Source organism: Scomber scombrus, chromosome 2, assembly GCF_963691925.1.
Source record: "Scomber scombrus chromosome 2, fScoSco1.1, whole genome shotgun sequence".
In the NCBI taxonomy this organism is placed as follows: Eukaryota; Metazoa; Chordata; class Actinopteri; order Scombriformes; family Scombridae; genus Scomber; species Scomber scombrus.
The window spans coordinates 19,857,501-19,881,102 of NC_084971.1; the positions used below are offsets into that span (position 1 = coordinate 19,857,501).

General features: G+C 40.0%; 1 protein-coding gene across 1 annotated transcript; it reads right to left on the reverse strand.

Annotated features, from left to right (window-relative positions):
- Nucleotides 1-1,670: 1,670 nt before the first annotated feature.
- prss12 (serine protease 12) lies at nucleotides 1,671-22,650 on the reverse strand. The gene is made up of 13 exons (XM_062425910.1): nucleotides 22,317-22,650; nucleotides 20,744-20,882; nucleotides 19,537-19,709; nucleotides 18,392-18,542; nucleotides 17,605-17,783; nucleotides 16,597-16,738; nucleotides 16,260-16,480; nucleotides 12,393-12,534; nucleotides 8,978-9,183; nucleotides 8,229-8,307; nucleotides 7,231-7,353; nucleotides 3,878-4,173; nucleotides 1,671-2,002 (listed from the first exon to the last, which is right to left on the reverse strand). Exons 1-13 carry the CDS (start codon nucleotides 22,648-22,650, stop codon nucleotides 1,671-1,673), a joined length of 2,517 nt encoding a protein of 838 aa, XP_062281894.1.
- Nucleotides 22,651-23,602: the final 952 nt, after the last annotated feature.

The window sequence follows — 23,602 nt, forward strand, 5'->3', positions numbered from 1 at the left end:
AAAATATAAAAACTGATAGGCTACCCTTCCAGTATATCTATTGTCAAGAGATATTATAGCAAGCAAGCAGTAAATACAGTTAAAATGTAATAAACAAATTGCTTTGATAATTTTCCAACAATTTGATAATTGTACTTGACTTTTGAAGCACATAAAGAAAAAAAGAAAAAACTACAGAGTGCTGTAAATGCAGTAATATTCTTATTTATGTTCAGAGCTCTCATGCAGGTTCTTACTGCAAGAGTTGGTCCCAGTTTTTAAATGCGAGTCAACATGACCTGTTTGACTTGTAACAGAGTCAGAGAATGGCTTCCATTCCTTTAGACATGGCGTGACATACCAGCGACACTGTGTGTGGGAGTGTGTGTGAATACACATTGTCTAACACGGTGGTGCTCACTTTCTCAGTTTGCAGTCAGAAACAGACCTGAGAGCTCTGTTGTTCTGGCAGCTGTTACCTTTCAGATACTGTGCTGTGTAGCATACGTAAAGTGCAACAACCACTGAGGAAGAATATACACCAAAGTATTTAACAAAAGCAGATTATTCAGGCTAAATACTCAAAATGTATCAAATAAACACACATTAGAACTCAGAACTTTTACAAAATCTCAGTTTATGAAGAAATGTTACAGTACATTAAAACACATCATATAATCAGTAAACATCAAACAAAACGGCAGATGAGTGTCTTGTTTTTTCAAGTGTACCAGATTGTCTCCGTTCATAGTTGTGAAAACAATGAAAACACTGAACTGTCCTACCAGGAAATAAAAATTAAAAAAACACAAACTGACACAGTGTCAATAAGATAATGAACACTTAGACATACTGTCATGTGCTTTGAGTCACATACATTTTAGTCCCTTCCTTTCTCTGCAAATGTCAAGCAGCACTAAGACAAGAACACATACTGACTGGACATTTTAAATGCCTGAGTAATTACTAAGACCTGAAATGTTTTTTTACACAAAGTAAAACAAGGAGCACAGTGGAGAAACCTTACACAAATAAAAATGAATTGAGGTGACAAGGCATTTAACTTTGGCAAATGTCAATATGACCAGAATGCTTAACACAAAAGCATTGAATATCATGCATTAAGTACCTAATGGGGGTTCTGCAAATTCATATCATGACATTACTGACTGTGTTTGCACAAGTGCATGCATGCATACTGTATGCTGGTGGTCCCTTTTTTCATCATTCTTACTCACATATTTAATATCATAAATTACAATACAATAACTTTATAACAAAAGCAAATACAGAAAACAACATCAAAAAAAGACATTTTAGTGTAGTATGAAAGATCACAAGCAACAAAAAGATGAAAGGTAGACCATATTCTAAGTTGTGATTTAACATCACCCAAAATCTTGCAGCTCAAGAGAATATGAACTCATAAAAAATAAGTGCTAATGACTTACATGAGAGAGAAGTCAAGACTTCCTCTCTCCAGAAAATATATAACACCTCCAGGAGAAAAAGGTCCAGCATTGCCTTGTTGTCTCCATTTGCAAGTCAGGTTACAAATTACATCACCAAATAATCTGTATCAATTATTCATGACTGAAATACATTGTTGTATCACCTGACCAATCAAGTAAGTCTTGAGAGTCATTTTCTGTGATTGAGAGGTCAGTTATTTTAGTTCATCATTCACCTTTTTAACGCCTTTTCTCTTTTATGTCATCACGTCCGATCACCTTTTGTATCCAGGAGCTGAAGGCAGAGACTTTGGTGTACACACCGGGGGACTGTTGTGTCCGACAGGCATGACCCCAGGATGTGACCCCGTAAACCACCCAACCCCCTCCTGGACGCTCACACACCAACGGACCTCCACTGTCACCACGGCAACTGTCCACACGCCTCTCGGGCTGAATGCTGCCGGCACAGAGCATGCGGCTTGTGAAAGCTCCATGGAAATGCTGCTGGCAGTGACGACGAGGAAGAAGGGAGAGGGGGGCCTGCTGTAGGGTCTTAGAGTAAGAACGGCCTGAGAAAGAGTGAGAGAGTGCGTGTGAGCATTTGTGAGTTTATTAGTGTTAAGGTCAGAAGTTTAAAGGTAAAACGAGAGGAAACTGCAACTGTTGTCTCTGTATATATTGACATATTTGGATGTGAAGTACACTTAGTTTCCCTTGGGCAGCATAAATAAATTATGTTTCCTATAAAGTTTTCTTTGCCTTGCACATGAGCAGCAGATCTCCACTTGATCCATTTTTTCACATTATCATCAAAGGCTCTTAAATTTTTATTAATATGGGGCTCTTTAATTTGAAAATGAATACATTTCAAGGTTTTTTGAAGAATATATGAGAAGATGTTATCTTTTATTGTATAAGATTGTCTCTCTCCTTTTTGATTCCAATACTCCTGCATTAAGACCTTGTTAGTGTTAACTTTGCTGTTGTCCTGGGGAATGCTCTAGACAGCAATGTGTTTTCTCTCATGCACATTCTGTCACCAGTTCGCTCTTTTCACCTACTAGCAAGGAGCTTCACCATGAGGCCATAATTATTGTAGAGGTTCAAACTATCCCCCTGTGGTCTACCTCCCTCTGCCAGCACCTCAACAAGCAAACAAATACACAGTAGTGACATGGAGTTGATCCTTCAGCAGCTTCCCCCACATGAACACGGCCAGTTGGGTTTGTTGCAAAGCATTGCATTGCATTGCAAATGAGAAAGCTGGAGGGAACCACTGTTGAAAACTCAACCCAAGTCTCTACATTGGTGGGTGACTGTTCAGCCCCTTACTCTGTCTGTGACCACACAGTGTTATTAACTGTCCATGGCAGCTTGGGGTGGTATGTATGTGTAAAATGTGCTTGCGTGCATGTGTGTGTGTGTGTGTGATATCAGAGTGGCAGATAGCCAAATACAAACAGCTGTACAAAGCAGACTTCCCGCTTTAGGTCAGCCGTTTCCCAACATCACACACTCTAAATAGCCAGTGTTGCCATCACACTTCAGTTTACAAATGAAAACACTTGCACATTCATGCACATTTAAGACAAGCTGAATTCAACTGACAGAAGACACTTACCCCTCAGTAAGGAGCACAGTTTTGTGCATAAACGTGTACCTCCTGAAGCCACATGTGACTTTGTTGCTCTGATTAATGACATCAGTGTGTCATTTCAAGATCACTAACAGATGTGTGCCTGTGTGCACACTCACGAATCAGAAGGTGAAGTTAAACAAGTACAATTACTTGTGGGAGATTCATTTCAACTTTATCTGGATTTGCAGTTGACCTTTAAAATTACTTTCATATGGTAACAACACTGTTTTGTAGTTACAGTACACGACTGTTTAACTGGCTGTTCAAATGCACAGGCAGTAACCCAAATAATTCATCCTACTGAGATGTGATCAGAGTTGGAAAGATTAGTTAAAGATTAGGAGATTAATTATTTGTCATTTTTCAAGCAAAAATACCAGATGTTCTCTGGTTTCAGTTTTTTTCAGATCACATTTCAACATTATTTCAACATTTCAAATGATGGAAGATATGGAAATAAGCTCTGACTATTATCATGCCCGATCTGTCTTTTAAAGCAGTTTTTTGTGTAACGCACTATTCGTTACTTATGACATTTTAAAGGGGTCAAGGTGTGACCCTTTCCCATACAAACAAATAAAAAATTAGCATTTACTAATTTGTTTTGTGAAATTATGCTAAGTTATGCACCTCAGGGCACCTCAGTTATGCTCCTCCACACACACACACACACACACACACACACACACACACACACACACAAACACACACACACACACACACACACACACACACACACACACACACACACACACACACACACACACACACACACACACACACACACACACACACACCCCCTCACCTGTGTCACCCCAGCCAGTAATGTGACAGTTACTGGCTTGTTTGACCACTCGCTCTTTCCTCATGGGCAGACAGGCGGGAAGGACATGACGGCTGAATGACACGCACTCTCCTGGCATCTGGTCCACTGCCCCCGGTGACAGATGAACCAAGGCCAGGTCGTAATCGTTGCTATGGGAGTGGTAACTTGGATGGAGGACAATCTGATCGACACCATACTCCTCTTCATATTCCTCGGGGACAAGGGAGTGGTAGTCGCCCACTCTAACTTTATACTGCTTTGTGCTGTTTCCATACCTGCATAGAGAAATAGCGGGGTAGATCCAAAGAGCCCATTAGAGAAAGAGGGTGTGTGTGCATGAGCAATCCCAATGCTATTACATAAATCATGAGCAATAAAATGACTAGCTCTGGCAAAGGATATGTCAGCAATAGTTTATCTTGAGCTGGAAACGTACAAGCACGTTACACAGAGCACACATAGTCATAAAATCCATTGCAGTGGTTGCCTGCAAGCTTCAGAATCCATTTAAGTTAACAAGACGTAGGGGTCTCTTGGTTGTACTCGCAACTTACCAGATTTTAATAGGTGACCAGGCATTTTGGGTCAGTTGGAATAACCTTTTAAATCTCTTTTTGAAGCATGTATAGGAAAACATTTTTGGCATTTTAATCTCTCTGTTTTCAGCAATCTTTTTTTTTTCTTACCATTGTTTAGTTTCTTATTGATTTTTAGCCCCATTTTGCATTTCATATTGTTTGTTTTCCCCTGGAGACATATGAATATTTTATATGCTCAGTTTAACCATCCTAAAAGCTTTACTCGAGTAACCAATCAGCTACTCTTTTTCTCTGTTTTCTTCTTCAACACAACATTGTTGTTGTGCTTTTATACATTTGATCAATTCACTAGAAATTCTACCTTATAGTCGACTGCACACACTTCCCTGTCCAATGGAAACAAATGGGAGAGGGAATGAGTATTGGCAGGAATGATAATAAATCTGTCATTGTGTCTGTGTTAATGGTTTTATCTGAGTTATAGGCTGGCATAGTCAGGTGTTTTCCATGCTTTACACTTACTGGGAAATGTTTGGGCTTTTTGAACTGGAGTGGGAGAAGAGAAAAAGAGAGAAGGGGGGTAAGTCTGGGATAAAGACGGGCCAAAGGAGAGGGAGGGAAGAGGAGAGGAGTGAAAGAAGGAGGCCTTTTGATTGAGCCAAGTCTGTGTGTCCAGTTACAACTCGTAGAATGTTTCCGGAGAGATATCCTGACCTGGGCATGCCACAACGTTCCTGGCAGAGCAGAGACACTGCTGACTAGCCAGTTACCTGAGTACATACCCATTCAAACACACACACACACACGTGTTGACACTGACTCACTCTGTATGTCCAAAGCTATGGAGATTGATAATAGAGTGAAGAAGTTTTACAAGGCTTACGACCAACATGCCATAATCCAAAGATGTTTAAATTCAATTACTAATTGGTGATTAATTTACTGATCGATTCATTGATTAATCATTACAGCTTTACATCAGACATAATTTATCAATTTAAAATAATGCTTGAGTTGTAGAGTATTACTGTTTCCATGACACGAGCTGTACAAGCTACAAGGTATAAATAGGTTTATTATGTTGACTGCATGTGACCACTGACCTCATTTTTCTTTTTTTATGAATTTAAGGGATCAGGTCATGTGATCATGTTTGTTACATTTGATAGAGGTAACCTGATATGTTATCATAAAATCATGTACTTGTGTATGCAAAGAACAGGCAGAGGTGAGAATACTGAGAATGCCACGCATTTTTTTCAGTTGATTGTGCGGATCCATGGGTGTATTTGTTTGTTTGTTGTGTGTGTCTATGTGTGTATCATCCTATTTTGGTTACGATATATGAAAGGTGACACTACAAAGTCGGAAGTCTTGGTCTGCAGGCTTTGGCACACGTGCAGCAAATTGCTTTTCAAAGATGTCATAGCTGAATCTGGACGGCTTGTAGAACTGAAGACTGATTTGTGAACAGTCAGGTTAGAGAGGTGCTTTGTTTTGTGTGACCCTTTTTGTCTGCGTACAGTGTCCATGGTATCAAAGATCCTCTTATCAGCTTAAAGTACCTTACACGAGTTCTGTAATTTCTAATGTTTAGGTATGCACTTCTCTTTTGAGTAACAAAAAGCACTTGTCATTAAGCACAGGCTAACATATAAATAATGCCTAAAGTTTATTTTCATTCAAGCATGCTATGACATGTACCCACAAGAACAACCTGTTACATAAATGAACTATTATGGCAACCACAATGCTTACTGTGCAGTGTTTAAATGACTCATAATTGTTAGTAGAGAGTAAGAGTGAAATCCACTTTAATCTGTGATTACACTGGTGGTGAACTAACACACAGTTTGCATTAATCAGTCCTAGAAGTCCTGACTGCTGCTTCCCTGGCAGTCTTGATTTTTAGGATAGACTAGGCTGTGTATTTCCTGTGTGTGTCATTTTGAAAGAAAATGATGTCAGGTTCACGTCGCAGAGTGGAGGTTCTTATGTTAGAGTATACTTCTGGCAGTGACCTGAAAATGCTTTGTGAAATGGCACTGGAAACAATTTAGTGAATTACTTCTTCCTCTCTTTAATGTGGAAACATCAGGATTTATAGTGGCAGAGCTGCCGGGGCCTGTAAAGAGTTCTGGTTTTCCTACCAAACCCAAACCTAGGAACTAATATTTGGAAACCCAACCAAAAGATATTATCCTTCAAATACAGTCTGACAAATCTACTGTATAAATATGAAAAGCAGGCTTTTATCGGCATCTTTTATATTGCCCTCACAAACCACAATGTTCTCAGCTCTCCACACATTTGCTAAGTCTCTCTCTGCTCTATTCTCTCTCTCTTTCTTTTTTGCACAAGTCTTCCTGCTGTCTTCTCTGCTGTATGCATTAGATGATGGATTTCAAGTTGGTTGGCGCCACGAGGAGGCCCCCAGACCAGATGAAGTTGAGATGAAATAACCCACTGACTCTCTGCCACCTGCACCACGACCGCAGCCAAACTACAACTGATTACTGGTCGCATTGTTGAGGTTTTCAGGCCCCTGTCAGACTTGAATATATTATGGGGGTAAAGAAGTTGTTTGCCAGATATAGTTGAATCAATCAAGCTTCAAACATAGACTTAGTGTTAAACATCTTTAGGTCTGTCTGAAGAAGCATGCTCATGTTTCCATGAATAAAGAACTTCTAAACCCCTAATATATGCAAGGAATCCAAATACACAATGGACAAGGTGGATGTGTTTCTTTATGTATGCATGTGTGTGGACAGATGGGTGTGTGTGTTTTACCTCTTGAAGCAGTGTGCCGAGGTGAGAACCCAGCAGGTGTCAATTAGAGTCGCTCCGCACACCAACCTCCCGTCTCCTCGAGATCCTCGCAAACGAATCGCAGCCTGCCATGGCCATCCACCCCTACAGACATAAACACACAGCCATGCATGCAGACATACGCACACATATAAACACACAAGCAATTGATGTGAGGAAATAATTCAAATGCAAACTCAGTCACAGAATCCAGACTACAACATTTTAACAAGAGCAAACTAGGTCAGATTCATACAATTGAAGATAATAAATTCAATAAATTACACTTTACTGAACTATAAAATTAGCTGTACCCGCTGTGTGGTTATTGCATCTTGATTCATAACAAGACTAAGAGACATGCTAACTGCTCAGTGAGGCATGATACCTTGTGGCTTTAGCTATATGCTAGTCATCAAGATATCATGCAGATGTTTAACAAGTTTAATATTTACCATTTTTACCATCTTAGTTTAGTGTTCAGACAGACTGCAGCTTCTATCCAAATTTTACTTAAGCTATCTTTTTGGAAAATACTAAACATTAGCATACCTGGTAGAATGGGTTTACATGTGGCTATGTAAGGTGTAAACATGCAGAATGTCATCTAAACACACACACACACACACACACACACACACACAGGTGCTTTTCTCTGTTTATTCAAGTATTGGCATGCAAAGCAAAACAGAGAGAGACCACATGATTTCCTTGTTTAATTCCAGTGAATTTGTTTATCTTGACTAAGCACGCTTGTTTCTTTCTAAATGTCACAGACACTTAACACTCACATTCTTGCGCATATGTACAGGCCTCCGCTTACCCACATTAGTGTATGTTTGTGTGCATATACACAAAATCAGGAATCTACTTGCCTGTGATTTCAGACCTGTTGACTTGAAAATATGTCCAATATTCTTCATTCTATGGATCATTGGCAGGCTTTCTGTTATTAATCCCTCCTGTCCAGTCCAGCTTACCTCAGAGAGTTTTCTCCTCCTATGATTCGACGCTGGCGAGTGTGTATGAGCCGCAGACCACAAATTGAGTTGACAGGATCTGACAGAGACAAAAGAGAAACCATTGGGTGTATGTATAGAATATACGACAGAGTTGGAGGAAGGGTGGTAATTGTTAAACCATACATTTTGGCTCGGGTGTTGCTCTTATTAAACATTTAGACAAAAAAAAATAGTAATGCTCGAAATTCATCTTTTCCTACTATATATGAACCATGGTCTGTAATAAAGAAAATTAAATAAATGAGAGATCATTTTCATAATGTGTGTGTTTGACTTTCTGCAGCAAGAGATGGTACAGATAGCATTATATGAGACTGTCCTGATGTGTGACAGACAGGGTGAAGCAATAACAAGCTCTCTCCATTTTACCATCTGGACATCCGGACACGGACACACACACACACACACACACACACACACACACACACACACACACACACACACACACACACACACACACACACACACACACACACACACACACACACACACACACACACACACACACTGAGGTCTTCTGTGCTTTCTTCTAGAAATATTACCTCTTGACTTTTTTTTGTCATTTGTTTCTCATTAGTTTTTCAGTGTGTATGACATGTTGGAAGTGTTTGCTAAACACTATAGTTCCATAAATGCTAAATTGAACACTGTTTATTTTCAGAGCAACATGTCAAAGAAAAAAAAAAAGACCTGACCAACTGACTGACCTTTGACTTCTTTGTAGCTGGGCTGCGATTCACCATAGTCACAGATGACCCCAGCGTCCTCACTGTGGCGGCAGTTGTGTGTGCCAGGTGCTTGCTTAATGCAGTCAGCTAATGAGCGCTCCTCGCCGCTGCACTTCACGTTGTCCACATGGATGGGTCCTGTCCCTTCTCCAAAGTATGCCATCACACGGGCTTTTGCCATCCCACTGGAGAGGGCAGACACACAGAGGACACACACAGACATTTTATTGTTTTTTCAGTTACAAAAACATGTAAAACTATTACAACTGGTCAAAGAAGCACTTCACGCTATAGCAGAAAAACAACCTGCAGAAATGTCAGCATTTAGTAGTCAGTTTTGTCTAATATTGCAATGACACTTTGAAGGGGTCATTGCACTTAAAAAAATGTAACTGTTTTAACAATTGAGTATTAGAAAGTGATTAGAATGCTAAGATCTTTTACAAATTGCATTTAATCATTTCACAAACATGCAGTTTAAGATGAATGCAGTTGTATCCTTCTGTCTGTATGTGTGTATGCAAGCATATAAGCAGTAATGACGTGTGACGTTATGGTTTCACATTCTCTGGGTATGAAGCAAACCAGGTCAAACTGCTTCAAAAATCTGATAACAACAATATCCTCATCTCACCTCTGACATTAATTATCAAACAGCAAACCCATACGGCTGTAGATTGTGGTTTTGTAGGTGTGACTGTGAAGGCTGTAGCTGAGATTTTAATTGAGATTGATAGATAACTGACTGAGATAATCTCATGTTGCGTCCTTGGGGTTTGGTGGGTGGCAGGTCTTGTATCCGCACTGATCCACAGAGGACTCTCATGTCTCTTATTGAGACCTGAAGTATTGTGTACGTGTCTCCAATAGCTCCCTAAACGGTACTTAGTGTACAAAGGGTGAACCCCCAAGTCACTTGGAACTAAGCCTAGAGACTGACATCAAACCTGCTTGGTGTGTCTCTGTGGCAACACACAGTGATGCAACAACAGTCAAAGAATCAGTCAAAATCTTCTTTGGATACTAATCACTCAAGGAAGAAAGTAAAGTCAAGTGTTTTCTCTCAAGTATAGTTTTTCAACAAGGTTCACCATGAATAATCTTTAACATTTTGGATTTGGATTTTGTGACTGACTTTTTTTTGTGGATCAGTGTTAAATGTTGCAAAGGAGGATGGAATAAAAGATGCAGCCAAGGATACTTTTGTGAGAAACCCCTCAATATGAAGTAAATAACACTCATGGTCCTGCATCTATTTCTGTGTTTGTAACCCATCTCAATGGGATAGACCCTGGACTTTCACTTTGTGCAACAGCTCGTTATTTTCTTTATTTTTTTTCTTTTTGTATTGTTGTGTGGCTGTTTTATATGTTCAAAAGGACCAATAAAAATATGTTTAAAAAAAAAAAGATGCAGCCAAGGTGAACAGGATAGGACATGAGTTCCAGACAACAGGAACTTTCTGCAGTTGGATGAACTTCCAACCTATAGCACATCTTTACGCTAAGCAACACTTCTGGGGTCAAGAGTGTTGACTGTATATAATTTGTGTGAATTTGTGTGTGTGAATGTGTAAGGTATATTTTGTTTTATTGCCACCAGAGCAACCTCTAACCCTGGGGAACCTGCTGTGTATGTAATGACCTTTCACCACACCCTGCTTGAGACAGAGTGATGATACTAACATGGCTTTTACATGCCTCCAACACGCTTCCCTTCTCTCTCACACTTATGCACTCCAGATGTTGCTTTAATCTACACACAGATGTGTCACAGAAAATTGGGTGGCTACGGAATAAGTATGCGTTGCTGAGGAGTGATGAGAGAGAAAATGAAGACAGTTTTCTTTTTCTGTATGAAAACACTGTACAGTGTCCAAAACAATGGCATCCAATTGCCATTGTTGTGGAAAATGGGACAGTGTCTCAGAGGGAAGAGATAATGGGACACAGAGGGTGGAATGAGGTAGTTTGCTTTGCCTCAACTTGTCTGTCATTGTGAACATGTCATTTGCACAATTAGCCTGCCTTTTAATAGAATGTTTATTTTGGCTTTTAGAAAGGGCACAGATAAAACCCTTAATAAGGTAGTTGGCAGCACATCAGAGCCTTATACAAAGTGTTCAAAAAGTTGAGTGGAAGGGTTCAGAATATTAATCCACAGGATACAGTCATTTTAAATGGTTGAAAGCATAATGTAGTTTGGCATTGGCAATGCATTCTGCAAAATGGCAAATTCAATGTGCAATTTAATCATGCAGTTTGGAAAAATATTGTGCAATATGTAATTCAATAGGCAAAGTGGCAATGCTATCCTCAGTACAGTTTGAATAATCTCAATGAAAATTATGAATGAAAATGTAATAATTAAGTTCCATAATACCATGGTATTCATTTTGCAAAATGAATTGTCATTTGAATTGTCATTTGAGGTACAAGAATACCATGGCAATATGGAATTTAATTAATTTCAATATAGATAAATATAAAACTGTATTGCGGATAGCATTGCAATTTTGCATATTGAATTACATATTGCACATTTTTTTCAAACTGCATGACTAAATTGCACATTGAATTTCCATTTTGCAGAATGCATTGCCATTTGAATAAAAGTGCAGATAGCTTCTATAGAAATTCAAGATGTGCGTGATGAGGTGTAACACAGAAACAGAGAAAGGTTCACAAGATGAAGTGATAAAAGACAGGAACAGAAAGAGGGGGTAAGACAGATGCCAAGTCTGAGTGGTGGTGATTGATTTTGCAAACAGAGCAGGCCGTCTGGATTTACTTAAGTGAGTATAATGTATATAGAGTGATCACATTTCAATGCCACAGCTCACCACTGAGCTTTCCCTCAACATTTTCCCTCTACTGAAATATCCTGACCAAGCCTGGAAATGAAAAACATGTTGTAAAGGACAGAAATAAGAGGATACATCTGAGAATATGGGATATTGTATAAAGGATAAGAAAAAACATTTGCAAGTGTCCTCGTGCATGCTCACCTTATTACACATACAGTAATAACTTGTGACTTATTTATAATTAGCCCGTTCATGCATCTTGGTCAGACTGTCATCGAAATGCACTAGAACTGAAATGATCAGGCAGTCACTGGTACCATTTTCTCAAATAGGGATATTTGCTAATTTTGTGTATCCTTCTATAATAGTAGACTGAATACATTTGGGGTTTGGAAAAAAACAAGGCACTAAAACATGTCAACTTGATGGGAGGCAATCCAAACTTTAATCTCACTTGTACTCAATGCAAGTCTTCCATTTATTTGTTGTTTTTATGTTTTATTTTTTGCTGTTGTTTTATCATATTATCCAAAAACACAAGAGTAATAAAGAGACTACTCCAACACACAGACACACACACATACATACCTGTATCGCAACTGTCGACATACGACCTCAGCATCACGATCAGTCCATCCATCATCACACACTGTCCCCCATTGACCAGACAGATAGAGCTCCACCCTGCCTTCCCTGGGGCTCTCGCCTCCCACAAGCCTCACTGGCACACCTGGAGAACACACACACACACACACACACACACACACACACACACACACACACACACACACACACACACACACACACACACACACACACAAATACATACTTTAGACTGACACAGACTCAACCTGCTAGCAAAGATTTATTTCTGCTCTCTACAGTTACCAAAGATCCTTGAGTCTAGAAACACCCAAAGACAGTATGCATACATGCACTAACAAACCCCCAGGCTAACGTGTCTAGTTAATTGGGCGTGTGCACTCATGTTCCCTACAAAGGAAATAGCTGGAAAACCTGTCTGTTTTCATGCAGATAACCAGCTCAACCACTTAATGTGTGTGTGTGGGGGTGTATGTATGTGTCCGGAAACTCTTTTCACGATGAACAGCTAATTTATTTTCATGTGTTTTTCACACGCTCTCTCTATTGTTCTCTCTCTCTCTCTCTCAAATGCTATTCACTCACACTGTTAATCAAATCAGTCTGAGCTTTAGATTTGAACAATCCATCATCATTTGTCTGCACCTAGATGCCAGACACTAATCTCAGTCAGTTGAATACTCATGTCTTTTCCATGTGTGGGTAGTTTCAATATCAGTTTACATTCTTCCCAAGTGTCACATCAATTAGTATTTAACTTTAACTTAAATTTTGCAAATGGAGAGAGTTCATGAGAATTCAAATTGTTTTAGTATCTGGTGCATTGACTGTGTGTTGTTAGTTGCTGTTTGTTGCTCATACATTTCATCCTAAAACAATTTCAACTTGAGTCAGTTAAGTGTGAAATCATTCTCTATGTGTGTACTGAGTTGAATGACTAGCTACATTCAAACATTGTGTGTGTGGGAAGTAAGAATTCTAGGAGGGAGAGATTAAAGTAGGAGGGGTTAGAGAGGGTTAATTGTGGGAATGTTTACTTCTAAGTTGATGTTGGCTATTGGGGAAATGCTCATCTTTGTCCTCTTGCTTAGAAACACAAACACGGTTTTCCCCTCTCTCAACACACATAACTGCTCTAACACGACACCAATGTGACGGTCTCTCACTACAGAGAGTGAAGGAGAGACAGACAGACAAACAGACAGACAGAGACAGAGAGGGAGAGAGAGAGAGAGAGAGAGAGAGAGAGAGAGAGAGAGAGAGAGAGAGAGGGAGAGTTCAAACACTGCCTGGCTTATCGGCATTGTCTCCTTTTCCAAAAGCAACATAAACCAATCTGCCTGTGGCATGTTGAGGGGGAAGGAGGGCTTAACACACACAGATAAACACTCAAACAAATACACACAAACAAACACACACACAAATGCTATGTAGTAATGACATAATTCTTCAGTGAGTGTTTGTGGGGTGAGCGTGTCCCTCAGGCTCTTGCCAAAGCTACTTAAGCTATCTAAACCCAGCAAATGAAACAGCTATTTCAGTCTGTAGTATGTGCTCTCCACTCAAAACAGTCATACTCTTCCAATTTATCATCACTAAGGGCATAAAAACCATGATGTGACATTCACCAGACCTATCAGAGTCATATCTGTTACAGTCAACATTAAGACAGATGGCAGAGAACCAAACAGATATATACAGTATGAAGTGAAATCTGAGCCACTACCGAGCTCCATCTACTCTGTCCTTACACAACTTTATTGGTGTCCGGAGGCCATAGACATAGACTTGATTAATGGTTCTACCATTCAACCCTTTCCCCCTCTTTCAGCAAGTAGTTACACCACTGAACCCTTACCTGTCTCTTATTGTAAAGAGCTATGAGGTTCAGTTTTGCAGTAACACCAATCCTGTAGAACTGCAAGGATTAATCTATTAATTAATTAGTTGCCGACTATTAAATTAATCACCAATTATTTTGATAATTGATTCATCGTTTTGAATCTTTTTTTAAAAATATATTCTCTAATTCCAGCTTGTATAATATGAGTATTGTGTAATTTCTTTAGTCTTTTATGACAGTAAACTGAATATCTTTGGATTATAGACTTTTAGTGGTGACAGAAAAAAGATATTTGATGGTGTCCCTTCAGCTTTGCGAAACAGTGATGGATATTTTTCATAATAATCTGACATCTTATCGACCAAACAACTAGTTGATTAATCGAGAACATAATTGACAGATTTTTTTCAGTAATTATAATAACCGTACAATTGTGTGTTACTTGATGATGTGGGAATATGTCAGCCTACTAGTGCCTGGTATTCAATGTTTTGTATTAGGAAGAGTTGCGTGAGGTAGATTTCATTTAGGTAAAGGCCAACAGAAGGTCCATTTAATCATGATGACTTTACAGGTAACCCAGCTGTTAAGGCAGGGCAAGCTAACTGACAGCTGTGATTATGGAAGTTGGCATGACTGACATCATCCTCTATCTGTGTCCTGGATAATGTTGACTTTCCTCTTCTACAGTAAGATGAGATTTAACTGACTTGACTGGTTGCGTTCGACAGACATCAGAGAAGCAGATTTTAGATCAGCTTCAGTTTAAGAAAGTCTAAAATTAAATGTTGTTAAAAGATATTTTGTATAAGATAAAGAGTTAGATTTCCTGATTTCATTCATTAAGTAATTTCAGAGTTGACGGGCACAGATGGAAAACCCTGATAATTTTTAGTCTGAACCTAAGAACCACTAAAAAACCTTTACTGAAGGATCTCAGGCGGAACTTGGCTTATTAAGTTAAAAGTTCGGCAGTCTGTGGCTAAACCCACATGAGCCATAAAAGTGATTAAAAACCACATTCAACTCTGAAACACATGTGTAACCACTGAAGAGGTGCTAAAGTGGATCTTTTATGCACTCTCCTGCTGGATGTTGAAGTTCGGCAGCGGGATTCTCAAGTAATTGTACCAATCATACATTGTCTTTAACTGTAATATAGAGAATTTTCACAAAGCTGGTGAATATATCAATAATGTGATCAAATCTTTGATCAAATGACACGAAGAGTGAATGTAAAATGAAAGGTGAAATTGGACAGTATCACAGTATTTTGATATACTGAAAGGAACTTGTTAGACATTTTCACTTCATTGAGACAGACTGCAGATTGGTTAAATGCCTGAGGTTGCTCATATCAAAAGATTAACAGGTGAATTCTGCTCATACCTGGAAATTGGTACTGCAACAGGTTGAGGACTGAGACACCCCATAATTTAAAGAGGCTGGATTATTTATAGTCATCTATGGCAACACTCAGTGAAAGAGGGAAAGCAATCTAAAGATATACCAAAGAGGCCCATTCAGTATTTACGATCATATGATCAGCATTATTAAAAGCCTAACATAGACTAAAGTAAGTAAAATGAGAAGAGTGCTAAAAGATGCAAGGCTGCAAGAGCAGAGTTGGTGCGACGACCGACTCTGAAAACAGAGTGGAATTTTTGAGGAAGACATTTACCATTTAGGAAGACAAATATATGCTCCACAAACAATTTTCCTAAAACATGTGCCAGAAAAGTTTGCAAAACTACCATCTCTAATATTGAACACCCCCACATGACAGCACTTTTTGAGGGGTAGCCCACAGTTTCTAGTAGCACTATGGTAACTCCTCTTAGTCTTTCAAAGTGTAAACCCCTACACCAAACATAAATGACATCAATATCTAACCACATAAATAATCAATATTTTAAAGGTTACAGAGAGCCTCCCATACTCACTGGTGGTTTACATGCTATCTGTAACATTTTTCAGTAAGTACATCTTACAGCAATAATATGTCTTACTACTTGGAAGACTGTCTCCACTGTGCTCTGGGCTGCATGTGATGATAACATCTTCATTGTGGGTACAGTCATGAAGGAGCCACTCCCTCTTGTTGCACAGCAATAGGCCAGGCTCTTTCCCTGTGCAGCTCACATCATCCAAAAGAATGGGACCTGACCCCACTCCAAAGCGTGGGACTGGGGTGATGTCTAATCCTTCAGAAACAACAGTCTCACCGAATCTGCGAGGTAGACATGTATACATATGTATTAACACAGAAACACACAAGTTTTACTTATCAATAAGTAATGAGAATACATGCATATATGCCTCTCTGGAGAAAATACTTCACATTACCTGTAACCAAGTTGGCGGCACACAACTTGTGTGTTAGAGTCTTTCCAACCGTCATCACACACTGTCCCCCACTGACCATGGTAGAAGACTTCTACACGTCCCTCATAACTGCCTGCACCCCCTACCAACCTGACAGTACCATCTAGAGAGAAAAACAAAGACAGAGAGTTAGGTAATGTCCTTGCCAATGAGGATACATTTGAAAACATACCCTATTTTATATCTGTCAATTCCGTATTAGACTAGCTTCTAAAAAAAAAAAAAATCAAAAATAGATCTTTTCACAAATGTAACAACAAAAATGCTGCTTGTTAAAATTGATCATTGAGACAACTGAAACCTGTTGCTGAATTATAAATTAAAATGTTTCTAGAAATCTTTAATTTCTGTTGAGCAACACTTATTAAAAGTGTCCAGTGACCTGCCATAAATTAGCCTTAACTCCTTTCCTCGTGTGTGGAGACCACACAGAAACAACATTATTTGCTGTGGGTAAGCAATGATCAAGTCCTATGTATGTAGGCCTTTTCTCCATGCACTGTCCTAAAAGCTTCCCTCTGATGCCTGACTGGCTCCAGGTGGGAGGTTTTTTAAGCAAGGCACTGTTTTAGGTGTCTTCAAAAAGTTTTTTCTCTCCTGAAAACAATTAGCCTTCTTCATAGCAGACATTTTGTCTTGTCATAGCAGGAAAAGCACAGTTGTTAATCATTAATGATTGTCCTATTCAATTTTGACGCTACATCCGGCACAATACCAGGGTCCTAGTATTAGAAAAATGTAAATGGAATACAAATCTTATTAATGTTATCAATTACACCTGTGTTGGGTTGAAAGGGCTATTGTCCCCAGCAAAAAATGTTCCAGGGTCATAGTGACAGGCAAACCCTTGCACCACGATAAGGTGGGAATTCCTGAAGGAGCTTCCCATATCTGTATTTGTAAACAATGAGTGCTTTTCACATGCATGCCTTTGTATTATGGCCAATGTTGATGCAGGTGTTGGCCAACCTGTCAAAGAATTGCAGGACACTCCTGCATCCTCAGAGTGCAGACAATTGTGTTCCCCCCAGGCGCTTTTTGGACACTGCTCCAGAGTGAGCTCATTGCCTGTGCACCGCACCTCATCCAGCCACACACGACCTGAACCCTTGCCAAAATGCGCCTGGCCCCATGCCCTTGCCACACCACTACAAAGAAAAGAAAAGGTACAAAGAAATAGAAGATTTGGTTTGCATTAAAACAGACTATTAAAAGCAGATGTACTGACTTGCCCTGACTTACAAAATGAAGAGTGCAGGATGCTGCATTTGTTTAACTTGGAAAATGAATGGAGTGATCTGTGATCTGTGTTTCAAATTTCTAGTAAGAAACTGCTTGCCACACACAACTGTGCATACATAAATATTGCAACACCAACACCACAGAGAATGGCACACACAAAAAATTAACATGAACATTTGCAGAGTTTAGTGTTGCTAAATATGCATATCTCTGTGGTACTAGAATTCATGCAGAAACAATGAGCCTGATTCACTATCTGACCTCCAGATGTTCTTTACTGCTCGCTCCTCTCTGTGTGTGTCCAAATGGAAAGAATACTTCTCATACTTTTGGAGAAAGAGGGAGAGAAAGATGGCTGGACACCCACATTAACTCATCTCAGCCCTCTTCTCTATCTATTTATCACCCTTTTTTCCTCACTTTCTCTCCAGCTCACAATGTATTTCCTCTATGCTAATGATTGGTTTGAATTAATGTGAATATAATATGTGTGCGTGTGTGGGTGCCCCTTCACCTCAACCCCAGCTGTCTACACACCACCTCTGCATCACTGTCGTCCCATTGGTCGTCACATACAGAACCCCACTGCCCTGCATGGAAGACCTCAACTGTGCCCTCCGACCTCATTTGACCTCCCACCAGCCGTATAGGGAGCATCGCTGCTGCTGAAATACGCACACACACACACACACAAATACATTAACACTTAGGACCTGATTTACTAAAGGTTTGCGTGTGTAAAAACGTGCGCAAACTTGACATCACCTGCAAAAAAATGTGCAACATGATCTACTAACGCAGCACACTGAGGCTTGCGTCTTTCAAATGTGTAAGTTAATACATTCTGTCCATTTAGTATGTTTGCTATAGTGAATATGCAATATGGGGCGTTTTAACCCTAGCATTCAAAATACAGGGAGGAGAAAATGCAAATTTGTTATTTAGCACCGGCATTGTGATTTACCAAGCCTGAAGGTAATTTTGGTGACGCTAACTGCGTCTATAAATAATACCTTTGAAGGACAGGTATTAACCAGCTGCTCAATGCGCACAGATGACTGCTGTTACTATGGTGAGGAGGAGACGGAGGCACAATGACAGAATACGCACAGGATGGATTTTTTCAACCCTTGTTAATATTTTGGAGTGGAATATTTTTGGTTTTACTAACAGCATTGACTTTGTCACAAATACTCTCCCATATGTCGGTTTGTCTGGTAATATTTGTTTTTGTTATAACTCAATATATTTGTTAACCTCTTCCACTAGAACCTGATCACATTTCATTTTGTGCTTGCAGCTTTCTGCTCGTCCAAACTCTCCATTAAGACACAGTAAACCCTCATTTAAATACTGCTGTCTCCACCCTGTTGCACCTGTTTTCATTTACGCAGTTATTCTTATTAGATCACACACAAAACACACGCAAACGAAACGTGCAATCTATTGCACTGTCTACGCAATTTAGTAACCTTTATTTGGTAACTTATTAAATCAGGCCCCTAGTCTACTAAAAAAGTATTTGTAAACAATTGATCTTCAATATACTGTTTTAACACCAAAAAAAAAGTTTTTTTGTACTTTTAATGTTATATTCACATTAACGCAAACCTCTATCCATCCACCACATATCTGTCATTCTTCAAGAGCAGGGCCTACCTTTCTGCTGGGTGCAGGTAACAGCTGCAGCCAGAGAGCACTCCTTTCCATTCCACAGAGTTTTGGGACACTGAAGCAGGTCTGGCTCATCTCCCTGGCAGTGGACCGACCTCCAGTGGAGTTTGACTATGCCTGGACGAATCAGAGGAACTGCACGTGCACGACCTGAGACCCTGGGGGAGAATCAGTAATCAAATGTGTTACTTTCACCCTTATTTTTTATTCCTGTAACTGATATCAAGCAGGAAACCCAGGTTAATCTGATAAGAGATGCTGATTAAGAGTCTGATATGTCTTCAAAAGAGAAATGCCTGCCAACTCTATGTATATTCATATAATTGGAGATTGGAGGAAATCCTATAGCCTGTCTCAGAGCAAGAAGTAAAGCAGCCATTCTAGCCTGTTAATGGTAACCTTGAGCCATCTGAATGTTCATGATCTGCCATTCCAGGGCCAATGCGGTCAGCAGTTTTACACGGAACAGCTTTCAATAACTGGCCACGTGACACTCATCACTACCGAAGCCAGCTGACATATGGCTGACATTTGCCCTCTTTCCTTTCCGCTGTGGATTTTCATTGACTCCTGTGTGAATGTGCACACACAGGCATGCGTTCATGTCAGCATGCGTTCCAGCGCTGGTGTTCGTGTCAACATGTGAAAATGCACAGAACGTCTCTGTTCTCCAGGGAAATCAGACCCCAGCTTATGAACACTGTCAATATGTATTATCTGTCTGCAGACTCCATCAAGACTTGGTTAATCAGTGGTTCTTCTAGCATGACAGCATCTCATGAACACAACACACAGTTGTGTGTGTGTGTGTGTGTGTGAGAGAGTGTGAGAGAGAGTGAGAGAGGGGGGGGGGCAGTGCTAGTAACAAGGTAAATAGCTGAGTACTAAAGGTATTTAAATACCTCCGGGGAATGGGGGGTTGGAATGCAAGGGTCACACAAGAAAAGTACAAAGGCTGTGAAGAGAGATGAAGAGAGTGCAATCGTGTGTCTGAAGTGTTGTGAAATTCTGTAACATTCTCACCAATTTTCCACCATATTTTTACTCTCTGACAGACCGCTGAACACTGCATTTCATTGTGAATTTTCATGGCATATGGTGATTGTACTTGCACCTGTGTCCTGAGAATGTATGTGATAGGGGGAGGCAGACATATATGAGCACATGTGTGTGTGCATGTGTGCTCACTCACCCCTTTCCCAGCTGTCTGCAAACCACTGCAGCGTCTTCATCCCCCCAGTCATCACTACACACAGAACCCCACTCCCCTCCCAGGTAGACATCCACCCTGCCATCAAGCTTGGAGCGGCCTCCTTGCAGACGCACTGAACCTGATATGGAGAGTGGGTTGGAGAACAGTAAATGTACACACCATACACAAAACCAGGGTGTTAAAAGATTACACACAAAAAAGATAAAAAAGGAAAGGGGCAGATCTGAGCGCAAAGCTGAGAGATAAGAAAGAAAAAAAGCTCAATCTAGGCGGTAAAAAGGGAAAAAAAGAGGAAGGCAGCTGAACACAAACGTCTTATATATCTGTCTATGATATAAATCTGTCATATAAAACTGCTTATGTTCTCATTTCATGGCATGCACTGACATGATGTCTCAGCTATGTGTTGCCAAATCACAACTGGTCTATTAAAAGGAAAACATGATAAAGCAATGATGCTTTTAAAACTAGTATAAGACACACCTTCAAACATCTGTTGGACTATTTGACTATGTCTTTCTGAATGCCACTTACATTGTTGCAGAATGGAACATATTTTTCTGTGTACCTACAAAGATTTTCTCCTTTTTGGCACCATACCTCACCACCACAGTGCGATTGAGTTGATAATATGATAATCAATTTAAATAGTTTGAGCCACATCCTAATCGGGACTTTGAACTGAGATTTCACATATAACCCTAAACCCAGGTAGCAGATTTTCATGGTCACTGTTTGATCGCACACACATTGTTAATTGGTGGAATAGTCTCTTTTTTTGTGTTTTTTTGTTGCACTTCTTATTTCATATGTTAGTAAAAGATACAAAGGAATTAACCTGTGTGCACAGGTGGGTGTCAGTCTCTCAGCATATCTGAAATTAAATCAGAGATGACATCCAGTGTGCGGCTGTCTTGCTTTTGCAAAAGGTTATTAAGACAGCAGAACACACCCCAGAACTCCCCCAAAGATGAGTGATCACCCAAATACGTTTAATCACCCAATGATGTTCAGTGTATCAATTACCGCAAGATGATTTATCCATGCTGTGCCTACACACGAAGACTAAAAACACCACAGGGTGCCTGTCTTGTACCAGATGGAAATCACATAATCTATTCATTTCACCATTATCTCCCTCTCTATTAATCCAGAGATGTGGTACTTTGTTTTCAATTTTCATTTTAGCAACACTCAGTATTTCAAGCCACTTGACAGGTGTGGATAATGTGATGTTACTCCTGCCAAATCATTTCAAGGTGAGAAGAGATTTTACTCAGGCTTTTCAATTTACACACTGGTGATCATCTGGACTGTTTTGCTAAATACCCCATTCAGTATAAACACGTGCCACTGAAACAAAAATGAATGTAGACTATAAGGGACTTGATAAGATATTTATCTAGATAAGCCTGCATTGACTTTAAAATGATCATTCCGTTCTACTCTTTGCAGGCTTGTAGGTCATATATGCGTCTGGTCCATGAGGTTCGCGTTAAATGTCCACATATTTAAAAGGATAGATCCCTAAAAAAAAGTGGCCTGTGTTTACCTTGTTTACAGTCGCAGTACCCCCAGTCCACTCTGCCTTTGTGGTTTTTGAAAAAGCACCAGGGTCGGATCCTGCCGTCCGGGTTACGACAATGATTGTGCTCTCCAATTCCTTTATCCGGGTAACGCTCCTTGAAGCCGGCCACTTCGGTCCAGTTCATGCACCGGGTGCCGGACTCGGTGACGTCTATAGCTCCCCGGTAGAAACCGTCTCTCCCACGGCTCTGCGCGCAGTCAGTGAACGGCGGGATGAATAAGGGGACGCTGCTGGAAGAACAGCAGCCGCTGTTCGCGACCACAAGCGCGGCTGTTAAAGCAAAAAATGCCAAATTCATGTTAGGTCTCTGGTTGTAGGCAGTTGTTGACAGTGGAAATTACAATTGACATTTGCTTGTATCAGCAGCGGAGGAGACGCTTTCTAGTCAGCCTCATCTCGCCTGCCGTGGGACGGAGTGAGAGCCGAGAAGCCAAAAACAACGCGGATCAATTAAACTTCTATTTGTGTGGGCAAATGGGCAGACAGACCCCATAGAAAATTCAATAACATATAGGCTAACCTTTTATTGCTATTGTTACCCCCTCAACGCCCCACCCCCCTGTTGTTTTTCTTAAATTTTTGTCCATTTGGGCTATAATCACATGTAGGCTATGGGATACTGCTTTTTGCCTACCCTCAAATTTCAGATTTACATAGAGTTAAACCTACGTACAGTCGACCTAGTCTATTCATAATCACATTATTCATGTTTTGTGCCTTATAGCCTAAGACTTTGAGGAAATGTGTAAGTTAGTAGCCTATTGGGATTGCACATTGTTAGACTTGGGTTTTCATTTAAGTATATAAGGCTATTTGTATTCATCTTTTACTTTATGTGCTATGATGCTTCCTGGTCCTTTACGCATGTGCTTTATTCATATGGCTTCATGATATTTATATTTGAAAAAACAAACAAACAAAATCTCGATTACTAGCTTTTATCATGAGGGGAGATTCAACAGGATCTTTTTGAAGAACAGTCATCACCTGAACCCTACACGAGAGCGTGATGGATAATTGAATAACACACGCTCCTTCCGCCACTGTCTCTCCCATATTGACAGACGGATCAGACAGTGTATGAGGAATAATCAATAATCATCGTCCATTGTCTGAGAGAGAGAGAAAGAGAGAGAGAGAGAGAGAGAGAGAGAGAGAGAGAGAGAGAGAGAGAGAGAGAGAGAGAGAGAGAGAGAGAGAGAGAGAGAGAGAGAGAGAGAGAATAATGTAAATATAAAATTCAATAGCTC